General features: G+C 44.4%; 1 protein-coding gene and 1 pseudogene across 1 annotated transcript in view; one reads left to right on the plus strand and one right to left on the minus strand.

Annotated features, from left to right (window-relative positions):
* Nucleotides 1-16,105, plus strand: part of CLSPN (claspin) — a 30,486-nt gene extending 14,381 nt beyond the window's left edge. The window contains exons 10-25 of the mRNA XM_045782548.2: nt 1,149-1,399; nt 2,378-2,553; nt 2,892-2,956; nt 3,553-3,752; nt 4,078-4,232; nt 5,432-5,658; nt 6,195-6,306; nt 9,522-9,597; nt 9,813-9,916; nt 11,959-12,123; nt 12,214-12,335; nt 12,576-12,703; nt 13,037-13,139; nt 13,898-13,980; nt 14,241-14,402; nt 14,704-16,105. Of these exons, the coding sequence (XP_045638504.2) occupies nt 1,149-1,399; nt 2,378-2,553; nt 2,892-2,956; nt 3,553-3,752; nt 4,078-4,232; nt 5,432-5,658; nt 6,195-6,306; nt 9,522-9,597; nt 9,813-9,916; nt 11,959-12,123; nt 12,214-12,335; nt 12,576-12,703; nt 13,037-13,139; nt 13,898-13,980; nt 14,241-14,402; nt 14,704-14,814 (2,240 nt within the window). The 3' untranslated portion in view covers nt 14,815-16,105. The remainder of the gene's footprint in view (nt 1-1,148; nt 1,400-2,377; nt 2,554-2,891; nt 2,957-3,552; nt 3,753-4,077; nt 4,233-5,431; nt 5,659-6,194; nt 6,307-9,521; nt 9,598-9,812; nt 9,917-11,958; nt 12,124-12,213; nt 12,336-12,575; nt 12,704-13,036; nt 13,140-13,897; nt 13,981-14,240; nt 14,403-14,703) is intronic.
* On the minus strand, nt 8,683-9,515 carry LOC123782368 (transcription factor BTF3 pseudogene; annotated as a pseudogene).
* Nucleotides 16,106-16,853: the final 748 nt, after the last annotated feature.

Raw genomic sequence — 16,853 nt, forward strand, 5'->3', positions numbered from 1 at the left:
AGATGCACGTTATATTGTTTTTGAGGGTTTTTAAATAGCTGCATAGTATTCCATTGCGTGACTATACCATGGTTTGTTTAACTGTACTTCTTTTAATGGATATCTTGTTTATTCCAATTCTTGGCATTTCACACAATGTTGCACCCCAGTGTCAGGTATATGTTGGTGTATCTGGATGCAGAATTCCTTACAGCGGAATCATTGAGTCAAATTTGGATATATATCAGCCCATTGTCCTTCCAAATAGTTGCACCAATTACATGCTAAATCACAGTGTGTAAGAGTTCCTGTTTCCTCTTGTTAACAAGGGATATTATCAAGCCTTCTGATTTTTGCCAAATGTCAAAAATTGTATCTCTTATTTTGATTTATATCTCTTTAATTAGAAATGAGGTGAGGGGTGCCTGTCTGACTCAGGCGGTGGAGCATGGGACCCTTGATCTTGGGTTTGTGAGTTCAAGCCCCATGTCGGGTATAGAGATTACTTAAAAATAAAATCTTAAGGGGCGCCTGGGTGGCTCAGTCATTAAGCGTCTGCCTTTGGCTCAGGTCATAGTCCCAGGGTCCTGGGATCAAGCCCCGCATCGGGCTCCCTGCTCAGCGGGGAGCCTGCTTCTCCCTCTCCCACTCCCCCTACTTGTGTTCCCTCTCTCGCTGTCTCTATTGCTCTGTCAAATAAATAAATAAAATATTAAAAAAGAGAGAGAAATGAGGTTAAGCATTATTTTTGTTTATTAACCACATATGTTCATTTTTTTCTTTGAACATACCCTTTGCCCATTTTACTCTTGGGTTGTTTATTTTCTTCTTTAATATTATCAAGGTTGTCCTTCATGGCTTCTGAGCCAGAGATTTTCAAAGTCCTACCCTTCCACCCTTTTTTTGCCCTCTTTAATAACTTTATAATCTCTGTGTAGTATATTATCCCAGGGTGTAGAACATCACTGTGGAAGTTCTCTTTTACACTTTAGTTCTTAATAATTCTTATTTGTTAAAATAACAAAAGCCTAGAGTACCAAGGTGTCTGATTTTCCTTTGGGGGTATGATATGACTAGAGCACTTCTGGAGTTGCCTAAAATGCACGCTTCCATGATTACAATAGGTAGTCGGTCATTACGGCTAAGGCATTTCTTCATTTTCTGTTCAGGTGAGAAGCTCCAGGTGCTGAAAGCCAAACTACAGGAAGCGATGAAACTCCGTAGGCTTGAGGAGCGCCAAAAGCGCCAGGCGTTATTTAAGTTAGATAATGAAGATGGATTTGAAGAAGAGGAAGAGGAGGAAGAAATGACAGATGAGTCGGAGGAAGATGGAGAAGAGGAGGAAGAGGGAGATTTAGCGGAAGAAGAGGAGGAAGGGCAAGATTTAGAGCAAGAAGAGGAGGAAGAAGGCAATCAGGAGGTTCTGACAATTATTTAATTTTGTTACTTGGTCAGGATGGATCAGGGAAATAGAAAATCAGATTTGAATAAGAGGAGAGTAAGCATGTTCAATTGTATAAGAGATTTTAGGGGCAGAGATACCGAAGTCCTAGTACATTCAGTTCTGTCAGCACCTTTGGCTACCTGCCGTTCACTGCCTCTAGCCTTGGCTTCTACCTGTTAGTCTGCTTATTGAAATATAAGGCTAAAACGTAAATGGCTTTGTATTCATAGATGCTTTTATCTCTGTTGTTCATGTAGTTTTCTCTCTTCAGAATGAGCAGCAGTCTTAACCTTGGTCAGGTGGAGATCTGGAATAAGTTCTCAGGCAGGCTGAGACCTTCTGAGTTTGTTTCTTTCTTTGCTGGGGAGGGTATTCGTAAAAGGGCCTCCTGCCCTCGTTCCACAGTATTGTTTTCTGCCTGGGTAAGGTAGATGATGATAGGGTTTTGGGTATTTAGAAAAAGAAAGATATAAAATAAATAATAAATAATAACAATAATAATAATAAATAATAAAAAAGAAAAAGGAAAACCCCCTTGTTGGAACTCTGCAGTCACTGCAAGAATTGGTTCAGAGTTATCCCTGGGTAAAGAAAGAAGAAAGCGATGGCTGAACTGGGCAGCATGTCACAGCCTGTTTTTGGTCTGAGGCTACTAGCTGTCCTTCAATCTCGGGCTCATTATTTAACCTCTCATTGCCTCAATAAAATGATAATTCAGTCTTCTTTCACAATCTTGTAGCAAGTTGGGGAGGGTAAAAGGTAAAATAAATATAAAAGAGCTCTAGAAGCGTCAGGGAAGTTATGTCACTGCTGATGGTTAGACCGAGCTTCCTGCAAGTTTACCTTTCCAGATCTAAGATGTGACCTGTAACCAAGCAGCCATATTTCAGGCTAACAGCATATTTGCTTTTAAATTTTTTGACTCTTTGTTTTTGGGTGGCGTGATTGGTGAAGATTGCAGAATTCCTTCTCAGTAGTGAAGAAATAGAAACCAAAGAGAAAGAAATGGATAAAGACAACAGTGATGGCAGTAGTGACATTGGCAAGTCAGTTGGCCTTCTCTCTGTCCCCAAGCCTCTGTCATCCGATTCTACCTTACTTCTATTTAAGGACAACTCTTCCAAGATGGGGTAAGTAATTCTCTCTAGGGAAAGATAAGATTCCCGTGGGTTTGCCCCTCTCATAAGAAGCAGAAACATGGGGTGCCTGGGTGGCTCAGTCAATTAAGCGTCTGACTCTTGATTTTTGCTCAGGTCGTGATCTCATGGGTCATGGGTTGGAGCCCTGCCCCTGGCTCTGGGCTCAGCGGGGAGTCTGCTTGGGATTCTTTCCCTCTTCCTCTCCTTCTGCCCCTCCCCTCACTCCTGTGTGCTCTGTGCACTCACTTGCTCTCTCACTCTCTCTCTCAAACAAATCTTTGAAAAAAAAAGGCAGAAACAAATAAATAATTTACCTTCTTATTTTGTAGTTACTTTCCTAGTGAAGAAAAATCAGAAACAGATGAAATCTCAGGCAAAAGGTCTAGCAAACTGGGTAAGTAGTGACTCTTATACAGAACTTGACTTTTCTTAGCTCCTCTAACTTTGGTACTTAAGGACTACAATTCCATAAGATTCCATTTTTTTTTTTTAACTCTAGTAGAGTTTTCTCAGTCTTCCCTGTGGCAATGAAAGGAATTTATGAGTTAGAAAATCTTTCTGAAAGGAATTTACGAATTAGAAGTTTTTTCTTGGTTCTGTTTTTGAAAACTTACATTCAGTTCCTTACAGTTGACCATGGACATATAATAGGTCCTCAGTAGTGTGTGTTGATTAAGTGAACTGTGAAATATTTCTGTCACATGTAGATGAAAGTAAGATATATACGTGATTGGATAATGAGAGTGATCATAGGCATTAGGCAGGGTGAGAGAAGGGAACTTTCAGATGTCACTTAGCTCAGTGATAAATCCTGATCGTATAATGCCATCTTAGTACTATAATTTACCTTCAACTTCATGTTTGAGAACATATAACCTGAGAGGTTTGCCTGTGAATGTTACCTGACAGTTTCATTCTCAATTCTTTTTCCTAAACAGATCCACCTGATTTCTGGAATCATGCACTTAAAAGTTATTTGTCTTTCTTTAGATGAAGATGATTCATGCTCATTGCTAACAAAGGAGAGCAGCCACAATAGCAGCTTTGAGCTGATTGGCTCCACAATTCCATCCTATCAGCCTTGCAACAGACAGACAGGCCGTGGGACCAGTTTTTTCCCTACGGCAGGAGGATTCAGGTCTCCTTCCCCTGGGCTATTTCGAGCCAGTTTGGTTAGCTCAGCTTCTAAGGTAAGATGGTAATGGTTTTCTGATCTCCCCCTCCTTTTACTTCCCACACTGCTAAATTGTGTCCAAGCCAACCAGCTCCCACCACATCATGTATGTTCAGTTTAAAGAAACCACCCCCTTGTGTATTAAAAACAAGCCTCATCCAGTGTCCTTACTTTCTTGAAGACATTTTTCTTTCTTCTTCTCTTGGCTATGCATTGTCCTCCTCAACTACAATTGCCTGAGAGTAGATAAAATCCTGTAAATAGCAACTTCTGTTGTTGTCATGACAGTGAATGACAATTATAAAATGTTTTGTTTTTGTTTGGTTTTGTTTTGGTGCCAGAGTTCAGGAAAGCTGTCTGAGCCTTCACTTCCCATAGAGGATTCCCAGGATCTGTATAACGCCTCCCCAGAGCCTAAGACACTTTTCCTAGGAGCCGGAGACTTCCAGTTCTGTTTAGAAGATGACACTCAGAGCCAACTGTTGGATGCAGATGGGTAGGTAGTTTTATGTTTCTGTGGGTGGGATGGTGCTGGGTACTGCTTAATTTTGTTTAAAAATAAAGTGAGCTTCTGTCGCTCCATCTGTGCTTTCTCTTCTGAGAAAGAGAAGGTGTACAGACCATTAGTATTACATTCTGCAAGTTTGAACAAAAGCTCTCCAGAAAATAAAACGTAAATATTCCTTGCTGGCATTCCGATCCTTCGATCTCTGCTTTAGTTGAAATGCACAGCTCTTGTAAGGGCATTGAATTATCTGTCCTGCTGTGTTAGGCTTGTTGTGTGGGATTGAGGATGGACAGATCCGTGGCACATTACATGGATATAACACCGAGTTCTACTCTGGCACTGTCTGAAACCAAAAATTATCCTTTACTCCTTTACCTTTCAAATAGCATTTATTCTTTTATTAAATTCCCTCCCTCTTTAGATTATCATAGGCTACAGTTTGAATCCTTGGTCTTCTGGTTTGGGATTCAGCTTTTTTTTTTTTTTTTTTTTTTTTTAAGATTTTATTTATTTATTTGAGAGAGAGCATGAGCGGGGGGAGGGGCAGAGGGAGAGGGAGAAGCGGACTCCCCGCCAAGCAGGGAGCCTGACTCGGGGTTCGATCCCAGGACTCCAAGATCATGACCTGAGGCAAAGGCAGATGCCTAACCGACTGAGCTGCCCAGGCACCCCTGGAATTCAGCTTTTTTTTTTTTTTTTTTAAGTTTTTATTTATTTATTTGACAGAGATAGCCAGCGAGAGAGGGAACACAAGCAGGGGGAGTGGGAGAGGAAGAAGCAGGCTCATAGCGGAGGAGCCTGATGTGGGGCTCGATCCCATAACGCCGGGATCACACCCTGAGCTGAAGGCAGGTGCTCAACCGCTGTGCCACCCAGGCGCCCCTGGAATTCAGCTTTTAAGTTTGATTTTACAAACATCAAATTTTTTTTACCCACAGGGTGCCTGGGTGGCTCAGTCAGTTAAACGTCCGACTCTTGATTTTGGCTCAGGTCATGATCTCAGGGTTGTGAGATCGAGCCCTGCCTTGGGCTCTGCTCTGGGTATGGAGCCTACCTAAGATTCTCTCTCAACTTCTCCCTCTGCCCCTCCCCCCATCTTCTTAAAAAAAAAATCCTCTTTAAAATTTTTTAGCCTCTACTTTATTTTTCCCCTAGACAGTTTCTTATATTTTTTATTGTGCTTGTAGGTTCTTAAATGTTAGAAACCACAGGAATCAATACCCAGCTTTGAAGCCTGGATTGCCCTTGGCCAGTATGGATGAGAATGCCATGGATGCCAACATGGATGAGCTGTTGGATCTGTGTACCGGAAAGTTCACCTCTCAAGCTGAAAAAACCCTGCCCAGGAAGAACGACAAGAAAGAGAACCTGGAGGAACTTCTGAATCTTTGTTCCGGAAAATTCACTTCTCAGGGTAAATATCCAACAGAGAGTATCAGGCTCATCACAGCCAAATATCTTAAGTCAGTGTCCTTGAAGCCTGTTGCCCTTGGGTGAAAAGTTCACAGGAAACAGGGCTGTGATGGATTCTTGTGTGTAGGTTGAATTCTTAGCTTCATGACATTTAGAGCCCTTACTTTCTTAAGGTGGTAAAATGTCAGCTTAAGCTTCGGCTTTTGTCATGCAATTTCTCATTTATGGTGAATATGCGTGCAAAGCTTAGAAGAGTGTTGGTGTGTAGTAAATTTCATATAAATGTCTGCTTATTTCCACCTGTGTGTTTCCCTCTCGCCGATGCTAGGATGTCAGCTCTGTGGGAGCTGGGATTTGTGTTTTGTTCACTACTGTGTCCCTGGTGCCTGGCACATAGGAAGCACCAAATAAGAGTTTGTTGAATGGATGGATGGTGAGCTCTTTTTGGCAAGCTTACCTTAGAACTGTATTGAGCTGGGGAGAGAGGACAAGGCTGTTATTTCTTGGTGACAAATCTTTTTCTTTGTTGTGATACAGATGCCTCTACTCTGGCTCCATCAGAGTTAAATAAGCAGGAGAAGGAGAGCAGCTTGGGGGACCCCATGGAAGAAGCACTTGCTCTTTGCTCAGGTTCTTTCCCCACAGACAGGTGAGTCTCAGTGATTGGAGGGAACGTAGGAAGGCCCAGTCTTCTGATAAAATCCTGAGGTCAGCAATAACGAACCATCGTAGGGGCTTCATGTCCTGTCTGAGAGTCTTGCAAGTACATTTGAGTCTCGTTTACAAAGTAAGGAAATTACAATGCTTTCCTTTAGTTGGTGGAGAACAGGGTTAAAGAACGCAAGAATATGGAGTGCCTGGGTGACTCAGTCAGTTAAGCGTCTGACTTGGGCTCTGGTCATGATCTCAGGGTCCTGGGATTGAGCCCCGTGACTGGCCCCGGGTTGGGCTCCCTGCTCAGCAGGGAGTCTGCTTCTCCCTCTCCCTCCGCCCTTCCCCCCACTCATGCTTTCTCTCTCTCTCAAATAAATAAATAATGTCTTAAAAAAAATAAAAAAACAAACATGGGGCGCCTGGGTGGCTCAGTCGTTAAGGGTCTGCCTTCAGCTCAGGTCATAATCCCAGGGTCCTGGGATCGAGCCCTGCATTGGGCTCCCTGCTCAGCGGGAAGCCTGCTTCTCCCTCTCCCACTCCCCCTGCTTGTGTTCCCTCTCTCGCTGTGTCTTTCTCTGTCAAATAAATAAAATCTTTAAAAAAAAAACAAAAACAAAAACAGCAAGAGTAGAGACCTAGAGCGAAAGCTGGGGGCAGACAGTGCAGACCACTGGGCACTGCTCATTCCTCTGGCTCTGATCCACTGTTGTACCAGGGCTGCAGTTAGGCCTGTGTGTGCCTCCTTGAGTAGGCTAGGATCCCATCTAAACAGCCATCCTACAGCAGCTCCCCATTCCAGGGGGCCTGACGGAGTTCCAGACCAGTGTTGTCTCCTGGGACATCGTTGCAGCAGCCACATTTATTTCTTTTATTTTTTATTTAAAAAAAAATTTTTTTTAACTTATTTACTTGAAAGAGAGAGACAACAAGCGGGGAGGAAGGGCAGAGGGAGAGGGAGAAGCAGGCTCCCCGCTGAGCAGGGAGCCTGATGTGGGGCTCGATCCCAGGACCCTGGGATCATGACCTGGGCTGAAGGCAGCCACTTAACCCACTGAGCCACCCAGGTGCCCCAGCAGCCACGTTTATTGGTGCTGCGGCTGCCACGATCAGTGTGGCTGGTTCAGGGGCTGACACTGGAACAGTGTTTGCAGCTTGATCATTGACTGTGCCAGGAGCCCATCTCTCAAGCAGCTCTTCTCCTGTGCCATTCTGGGCTTTGCGCTGTCTGAGAACATGGGGCTCTTCTGTGTGATGGTCGCCTTCCTCATTGTCTTTGCCGTGTGAGACTCCATGGGAGTCACCTTCCTGTCCCTGCTGCTTCGACTTCAGGCCATGGCTGGTGCTAGAAGTGTGCTAAGCTTTACCATTAAACAGGACATTTCTCTTTAAAAAAAAAAAAAGAAGGTAAGAATAAGCACATGAAAGTGTTCGATACTAATAATTAGGGAAATGCAAATCACAACCACAATAAGATACTACCTCACACCCATTAGGATGGCTACTATTAAAAAAAAAAAAGCCCACAAAACAACAAGTGTTTGTGAGGATATGGAGAAATTGGAACCCTTCTCCACTGCTGGTGGGAATATAAAATGTTGAAGCTTCAGTGGAAATCAGAATGGTAGTGTCTCAAAAAATTAAAAATAGAATATGATCCAGCAATTCCACTTTCAAGCATATTCACAAAAGAAGTGGCAACAGGGTCTCAGATATTTGTACACCCATGTTCATAGTAGCATTATTCATAATAACCAAAAGGTGGGAAGCATCCCAAGTGGAGAAATAACATGTGGTGGACACACACACACACACACACACACACCCTGGATTATTCAGCCTCAAAAGGGAAAAAAATTCTGACACACGTGGCAACGTGGATGAACCTTGAGGACATTATGCTAGGTGACATAAGCCAGTCCCCAAAATACAAGTACTGTAGGATTCCACTTAGTTGAGGTACTGAGAGCAGTCAAATTCATAGAGACGGAAGGTAGGATGGTTGCCCAGGAGCTGAGGGGAGGGAAGAGTGGAGAATTGTTGTTTAAAGGGTACAACATTTTGGGGCGCCTGGGTGGCTCAGTCAGTTAAGCATCTGACTCTTGCTTTTGGTGCAGGTCGCTATCTCAGGGCCTTGAGATCAAACCCCGCGTCGGGCTCGGCTCTGGGCATTGTGCTTATGTGATTTTTTTTCCCCTAGGCAAAGCACTTTATTAACTTTTAAACCATTAACTTGTATCAAAGTTTCAAACTTTATTCCCAGGCTTCTTCAGCTTCATTAGCTGCAAAGAATAAATTGTGTCTAAGCAAAACCTGGAAAGAGCTGCAGTGTCCAAGGGGCTTGGGCTGAAACATATTAGAGATCTGGATTTTGTCAGATCCATGAACAAAATTTTAAAAAGCGGTCATAATATAAAATAGCAGCTCCCAGTCACTTCTTCAAGTTTTATCTTCTTTAGAAGTTGACTCAGTTCAGTTTGCTTCACTCCTGGAAGCTTCATCACAGTTCTCCCCAAGATCTGGAACTTCATCGTCCTCCTCCTCTCTGGTAGCAAGCGGTGCTTTTCCATCCCCAGATGGTGCGGGCAGAGCTTCAGCCAGTCTTCCTCAACCAGTCAGACTGTCTACACCAAGTTGGTTTAAGATCCTGGGGCGCACTGCTGTCAGCTGCTCTGTCCCAGCGCGGCCTGTAATGGTGCAAGTGTTCGCTGCCAGCGAGGCATGCACTTGGGGTTGTTCAAGTGGATCGCTGTTCCTTGGTGTGTGAACGTAGTCACTTCTTCACTACCGGAGATGTTTCCCACTCACTTCTTTAAGGAGAACCGAAGTTTTTAGTCATCTGCTGTAGCCGTTCTATGAACCTCCTCCTCTCAGCGAGCAGTCCCTTTCCCACCAATGTGCACGTGTGCATACAGTTTGGCGAGTTTCTCCTGGTTCCTGGTCATTTCTTTCATCTTGTTGGAGCGGAAATAGGACCGCGCGGGGGAACAGGGTTGGCGCTCAAGGGGGTCTCGGGCAGACCAGCTGAGATTAGGTGCCTTATGTTAGGTGTATTTTATCACAAACAATTTTTTTTTAAAGGCAAGGTATCTTGTTTCCTGTTTCTTGAAGAGATTGTTGGTGCCAATAAAATAGTTTCAATTCCTAAGTTGGCTGAATCCTTGTAGTTTGTTTTCAACAACATATTTATTGGTTTCTTGATCTGCACTGTAGGGAAGAAGAAGGTGAGGAGGAGGAATTTGGAGACTTCCGGCTTGTCCCAAATGATGATGAGTTTGATAGCGATGAGGTGAGTTTGAAGCAGAGTAATCCTATCTGAAGGCCAGGTGGTGTTGCTGCCGTCTGCCTTTTTCCTCATCTGAGTTGTTGAGAATTCTACGTTTGGCGTGTTTTCCGAAGCCATTTCCTAGAAAGAGATGTTTGGGCAGAAGTTTATAAATCCTGTTTTAGTTGTGGACACATTTTGTTCTGCTTAACTTGGTGTGTGATACTCTGATTTTTCAGGATGAAGGCAGGAACTCTGCTAACGAAGATGTGGCCCTGCAAGACCGTGAAGATGACGATGAGGAAGAGCTCCTGCAGCAGTCTGAGAAGCTGAGAAGGCAAATGTAGGTGTTACGTCCACTCCTTCCATCGCTAGAGAAAGTTCTCCTGATGGGTGAATTGTAGCTTGCTACCGGTTTACCTAAGTCCGCTGGTTCTGTTGCTGTTTGTGGTTAACACAGACAAGTAAACCCCATTCACATGATATCTCTTGAGTGTTCAGAGATGGTTAGGGACTCCTGTAAGTGAGTTCTATACCATATCTCTAGTTCCTTCGGCTGTTTCTCACATGACATCGCTTCCCAACTCCTCATGTCCTGGCTATTCTCTTTATCCTCAGGTGTGGCCCGACTCCGGCTGTAGGTAGTGGTACAACCACATGCTTGTTCTGGACGCATACTACTTATAAAGTAACCAAGGATCGTAAGAGCTGAGTCACTGTAGGTCCTGAGGACTCAGTAGACAAGGAAAATTGCTTGTCTAGGAATAGGGTCTTTTTTCCTATGAATTACTGTCATTTCAGGTTTTCCTCATCCTAGTCTTGGGCATATGACCTCCCATTCATTTTTTTTAATGTTTTGTTGTTCTGCTTATGAAAGTAAGCTATTTATTTTAGAATATTTAAAAGAAAACAGAAAGCTACAAATAAAAAGTCATCTGTGTTCACCGTCCAAATATTTAATGAACATGTGGGTGGTAGACTGCTCCATAACCATTTTTATGCAATAATTTTCATATAGTTGAGATCTGTGCAGGTTTGTGTTTTTTTTTTTTGGTATGTACACTTTTGTGTCTTCCTTTTTTCTCACTTAGGATATACATAAACATTTCCCCTGATGTTAAAAGTTTTATAAAGACCATTTTATTTTATTTTATTTTTTTTAAGATTTCATTTATTTGAGAGAGAGCATGAAGGGGGGAGGGTCAGAGGGAGAAGCAGACTCCCCGCTGAGCAGGGAGCCCGATGCGGGACTTGATCCTCAGACTCCAGGGTCATGACCTGAGCTGACGACAGTCGCTTAACCAACTGAGCCACCCAGGTGCCCTATAAAGACCATTTTACGAGGTATTCAGTATTATATTGTACGTGGATGACTTTTGGAATTCACATGTTAGAATACCATACTGATCCCTGCTAGCTCCGTATTATTGTCTCTAGCCCATCATTCCATTCTAGTAAGATCAGGTTGGGGTTTTAATTTGTCAGTTGTCAAATTAACTATCTCTTGCAGCTTTGGGTCATCTATAGATTTTTCTAAGGTAGTGGTTCTTAAACCTTATTTAACTGCAGAGTCCTTTGTCCAAATGAAATCTTAGAAAGAACGATGGCTGAACGTTGAAGTGCTCCAAGTGGGTAAATGGGAAGATTAGAGAACTCAGTAGGTGGTAGCCCTCAAAGGAATTCCCCAGGAACCCTAAGATTTAGAGGAATTCAGCTCTAAAAAAAATAATGCAAGTCTTTGATAAAAATTAGCCTTCAGAAAGCCATCAAACTTCTGCCACTCATGACCATAGATGTCAGGACTTTGAACCCAAAGTGACAGCAGATTTGTTCTCAGTAGGAACTGAGGTCACGAAACTAACTAGTAGTGGTTTTACTTACCAGTAACTCTGAGCCTCAGTCATGACTCTAACTTGGGGGTCAAAGATCTGGTGGCTGTAAGAGATCCCAGGCTATTACCACACTGTCTCTGTCTCCCAACACTGGTGAGCTTAAATACAGAGCAGGATAACCTGGACCTGCCGGCAGGTATGTCCCAAATGTGGAGAGGAGATTGGGAGTTCTGGCTTAAAAGAACTTTATCGGATCCAGGCTCTGCTACCTCCTAGCTGTGTGGCTTTGGGTAATTTATTTACTTTCTCGGTCTCAGTTCATCCAGCTGTAAATTGAAGGGAATAATAGTCCTCCCCCCTGAGCTAATGCCACGATGCCTGCAAAGCACAGTTATCGGCATACAGTGTGTATTACATGATAGACTTTAAGTATCTTCAATATGTATTATTAAAATTTAAGTGGCTCTATGTTCTGCTTTTCTCACTGCATCCATAGTGTGTGTGTGTGTTTGTATTCATTGTTGCATTTCTAATCCTCAAAATTCTTTTCTAGGAGGTTGAAGAAATACCTGGAGGATGAGGCAGAGGTGTCGGGGAGTGACGTGGGAAGTGAGGATGAGTATGACGGGGAAGAACTTGACGAATATGAACAGGACGAAATTGACGAAGTACTTCCTTCCGATGAGGAGCTGCAGAATCAAATCAAGAAAATACACATGTCAGTATCCCAACAGGCCCTCCTGCGTGGTGGGATGTTTCTACGACCAGCCAGAGTGGTCCCGTTTTGAACGCTGTGTTTTTCCTGCAGGAAAACGATGTTGGATGATGATAAGCGACAGCTGCGTTTGTACCAGGAGAGGTACCTCGCTGACGGCGATCTGCACAGCGACGGTCCTGGCCGAACGAGGAAATTCCGATGGAAAAACATAGGTATCTTGGTCATTGCTTTCAGAAACAAACGGTACAGCCTCCGTGTTTGTCCGGTTTAAGATGCCGAGTGGAAATCAAAACCACAGCAGGCTGTTGAGGACCTGGCTATAACCGTGACTTGCGTTAGTGACTGGGGAAAGCTTGTGTCACCGTCTGATGAACGATGCGTTCCTCGTGTCTGTCCGGGCACCTTCTCCTGGGAGACTGCAGAATGCTGATGGCCTTGACTCTTTGCTTTAGATGATGCTTCCCAGATGGACTTGTTCCACCGAGACTCAGATGAGGATCAGATGGAAGAGCAGCTTGACGAGACCGAAGCCCGTTGGAGGAAGGAGCGAATTGAACGAGAGCAGTGGCTTCGGGACCAGGTAGAAAATCTGCAACAAAGTCCTCTGTTCTGTCCCTAGTTTAGGAGGAGGAGAGGACCCACTCACCTCACTTGTCAGGGTAGTTTCAAAATCTTGGGCAACTTATTGCTGTCACTTTTCCTCCTTGAATTTTCTTTTGTGCTTTGAGATGACCATGAGCAGTTCGGTTCATGTTTGTTTCTCCAATATCTTTTTTTTCTTTTTGGTCTATCGCAACAAAGGTTGCAAAAAGGAAAACAAATGATATCCCAGGTGCCTTAGCTTCACAATCCAGGCTATGCTAACTATTCGGGGGTGCGGTAGACTTCTGTTAATGCTGATTTTTATTTCTAGGCACAGCAGGGGAAAATGGCAGCTGAAGAAGAAGACATTGGGGAAGACAGTCAGTTTATGATGCTAGCCAAGAAAGTTACAGCCAAAGCACTACAGAAAAACGGTGAGCTCTTAGTCCTCCTCCGGGTCCAGCCCCCTGGATTGTTCGTGCTGGAGCCTTGGAAGTGGCTCCAGCCTTAGGGACTATTGCGGATAACATTGTCTTAAAGAGGGCCCTCCGAGATGGGAAAGGACAGTGTTCTTGGATCTTAGACTATTGGGCAGTGGACATTGTACTTGTGAGGATATGTAGCTGGTTTGACTTTATTGTCTAAGGCAGCTCAGAGTAGGAATTCTGGCTTCTTTATTTAGTTGCCCAGGATTGTGTCAGAGCTTGACTTCGAAGCCAGATATATCTAATTCCAGAATGAGGCTCTTGAAACTATTCTTTACTCTTACCACGCTTGTTTTTGCTTATACTGTTAACTGTTTGTCCATGTTCAAGTTGATTGTCGGTCTTCCTGCCGCTCCTTACTATAGTTTTAAGGCACCATTATAGAGCAATTCGAGTTCTTAAGCTTTATTTTTTTTAAGATTTTTATTTATTCACTTGACAGAGAGGGAGAGAGAGAGAGCACAAGCAAGGGGAGCGGCAGAGGGAAGGGGAGAAGCAGGTACACCACTGAGCAGGGAGCCCAACTTGGGGCTCAATCCCAGGACCCTGGGATTATGACCTGAGCCAAAGGCAGACGCTTAACTGACTGAGCCACCCAGGCGCCCCTCGAGTTATTGGTTCAGTTACAGGCTTCTTAGCTTGTTTAGATTTAAAGGTAGTTCTACCCAGCTTTGCCCAGAATAAGCCTCTCTGTCTTATCGTTTCAGCCAATCGCACTGTGGTTATTCAAGAACCAAAGTCTTTACTCAGAAATCCTTTTGAAGCCATCAGGCCGGAAAGTGCCCATCAGGTTGGTTGGGGACTTGGTTAGCCTGATGTCATGATCTGCAAGGTTCTCTAGGCCCAGGTCAGGCTGAGGGAGTACTCGTCGTTAAGGGAGGAGGAGGCTGCAGGAAATGAAAGTGGGTGTCGAAGGGGTCTGCTCTTTGTCTTCTACTTGAGCAGGGTAGAAACATGTCCCCTCGAGACCTGCGGAGTCAGGGCGGGGCTGACTTCTCATTCTGCCCTTGGCACTTGGGATCTGATGCTAATCGACTCTTCTCTCTTCAGTTGAAGACGGGCTCACTGCTAAACCAGCCCAAAGCTGTGCTTCAGAAACTGGCTACCCTCTCTGACCTGAACCCCAGTGCACCCCGAAATTTAAGAAACTTTGTCTTCCATACACTTTCTCCTGTTAAGGCCGAGGCAGCGAAGGAATTGCCTAAGCCTCAGGTAGGGAATTTGAGGACTGATTTGGTGACTCTCCGCGGCAAGATTTGTTTGTTTGTTCGTTCGTAAATAAAATATGTAGATATTTCTGGCTTAAAGGCTTACACTGCCGGTGTTAATCTTAAAGTACAAGAGGACTGCTACCCCCCAAAGCTAGGTAATCAGCTTTGAAACTTTCCTGGAAAGTTTATATTTCTCTTTTCCCTAAAAGTCCATGATTTAACTACGTGTTCCTTAAGAGCTAATTGAAGATAAGTACTCGTATGAGGGTTGAGCTGGTCCTGACTCTCTCTCTGCTCTCTAGGTAAGGAGAAGGGCTGCATCTTTAATGACATCCCCTTCACCTAAGCGCCTCAAAACAGATGACAGCACTTCAGGATTGAAGCAAAGCATCTTCAGATACTTGGAAAGCTAACATCATCAGGGGTGCTGGCACCTGTGTTGAGACTGCTTTGAGAAGTTTCTGGTGTTGAAGATCGGAACCGATGTTCACGTGGACTATCTCCCCTCCCCTCCACTCCACTTTATAATCAGTGCATTAAGATTACGGACAGAGATTCCAGTTCTTCCCCCTGCACCGCTCTGGGCGGCTTTTTCCTTCCCTAGTATTATCTGCTGGGTTGACCACTAATCTTAATTCTGCAGTGTTTACAACATTAACTCATGCATGCTTGGGTGAAGGCTCACTTCCTCCGTTATATATTTAATATTTTATCCTAGCAGCCTCCTGGGTTGACAGCTCTTTGTGAAAGGGGTGGTTGGAGGAGGAGGAGGAACAAATGTGGCATTACGGAAAATTCCAGAAAACAGGGAATGTCGATACCAGAAGGAATCCTTCACACCCTAGGATGTACCCCACAGTGACCTGGACTCAGTGAAAGAGAGCCTTCTTGGAGGACCTCAGAACCAACAGATGGGCTGTTATATTTGTCTCGCCCCTTCTGTTTTCTTGTATGCGTCTTCCCAAAAGCCTCAACTTGCTGCTTAACCTTTGCTTCCCTTATAGTAAGGACTCAAATCGGTACCCAAGTCAGAAGGACGTTGGCCCTAATTTTCTTGACTACGAGGCTGAAGATAAAGGGTTACACACACCCGGTGTCTGTCCATATTACGTATCTAATGGGGCTGAGAGAGCTCTCTCCAGGAACTAAATTCTCAACATGAAACAATGTTGCTCAAGGACCTCCCTTCTCATCCTGACAAAAAGATGTATAACCATTCTTTATTGCATTCAACTGGGTTTATTCATTGCCCTGCGCAGTCAGAGGACAACTTCATTGCTTATTTAGAGAGAAGACCACTATCGAGTTTATAATCAAAATATTGTTGAAGAGAATTGCCCCCCATTCCCAGTTTTCCCTGAACAATCATGAGGCTCTCAGAATTCTAGACAGATTTTCCCCCCCTCAGCACTGAGTGTCACTGCTGCTTTGGAAAAACATTCCATGTGAATACTGTGGTTTCACTGTCAGGAGCTAGACTCGAGAGATTGGATGGATTGTGCCAGTTCGTTACGGGCAGATGGGGAACACCAGTTTGCTGGAGTTAGGGTGTAGGTTTTCTCCAGTTGTTTCTAATACACAAGATGCTGACTTTGAATTTGTATATTTGTAATCTTGTAATGGGGAAAGTGTATATAAAGATGTTTTAATATGTATGTAGCGTTTCAATAAATCTCAATGCCCGAAGGCAGGGTTTGCCGTCCAGATCGGGTGCTCATTCTTCGGTCAGTGCCTGTCTGATGTTCAGAAGCACGGTTTTCAGGCTGCCTCCCTGTCCCTCTCTGCTCTGCTGAATCGATCACATTAACTCCCCAAGTGCCTTTGGTTCAGTGCAAGTGAGAAGAGCTTACATCAATGGTACCTGGTATAGCTCTTTGATTGGCAGCCTTGGGTCTAAGGTGAGGGCCAATGCCCCTCCCTCTGAGCCCTCTAAACAGGGCCCCAGGCAGGCAGCCTTGGCCACGCAAAAGAGAGCTGGGAAGGAGGGCGAGATATTTCTCCCCTCTTGCTTTCCCAGATCCTTTTTGCGGGGAGAGAAGAAGAGGGTTGGAATTGACCACTGAGGATAAGAAAAGCAGTGCAAAAGATATCCAGGGACCCAAAGGTTTCTGTCCTAGGCTCTGGAAAGAAAGCACTCTTGGGAGAAAGCGAAGTTGGGTCTTCTGCTCTGGGTCACTTTTTCCCATGCGGGTATGCTGTCTTAGGGCAAGGGAAGCCTCAACCTTGCTAACAGGATTGAAGTGGAGAGTTGCCTCCTGACCCAGAGGCCTGTGCCCCAAACATTGAGCCATCAGCTTCAGTGATGTTTTAGTGAAACAGGCGCCAGGGCCTGCTGCTATAGCTCTCTGCTGGGACTCCCAGCCTGGAACTTACACCTGGAGGGGTAAGAGCCCTGCGTCTGTGAGAGAGATAGGCTCAGTGTCTGTCCTTCCACCTCCTGGTTCCACACCGT

The sequence above is a fragment of the Ursus americanus genome, chromosome 33 (assembly GCF_024610735.1).
Source record: "Ursus americanus isolate L20-20 chromosome 33, mUrsAme1.1.p, whole genome shotgun sequence".
NCBI classification, from domain to species: domain Eukaryota; kingdom Metazoa; phylum Chordata; class Mammalia; order Carnivora; family Ursidae; genus Ursus; species Ursus americanus.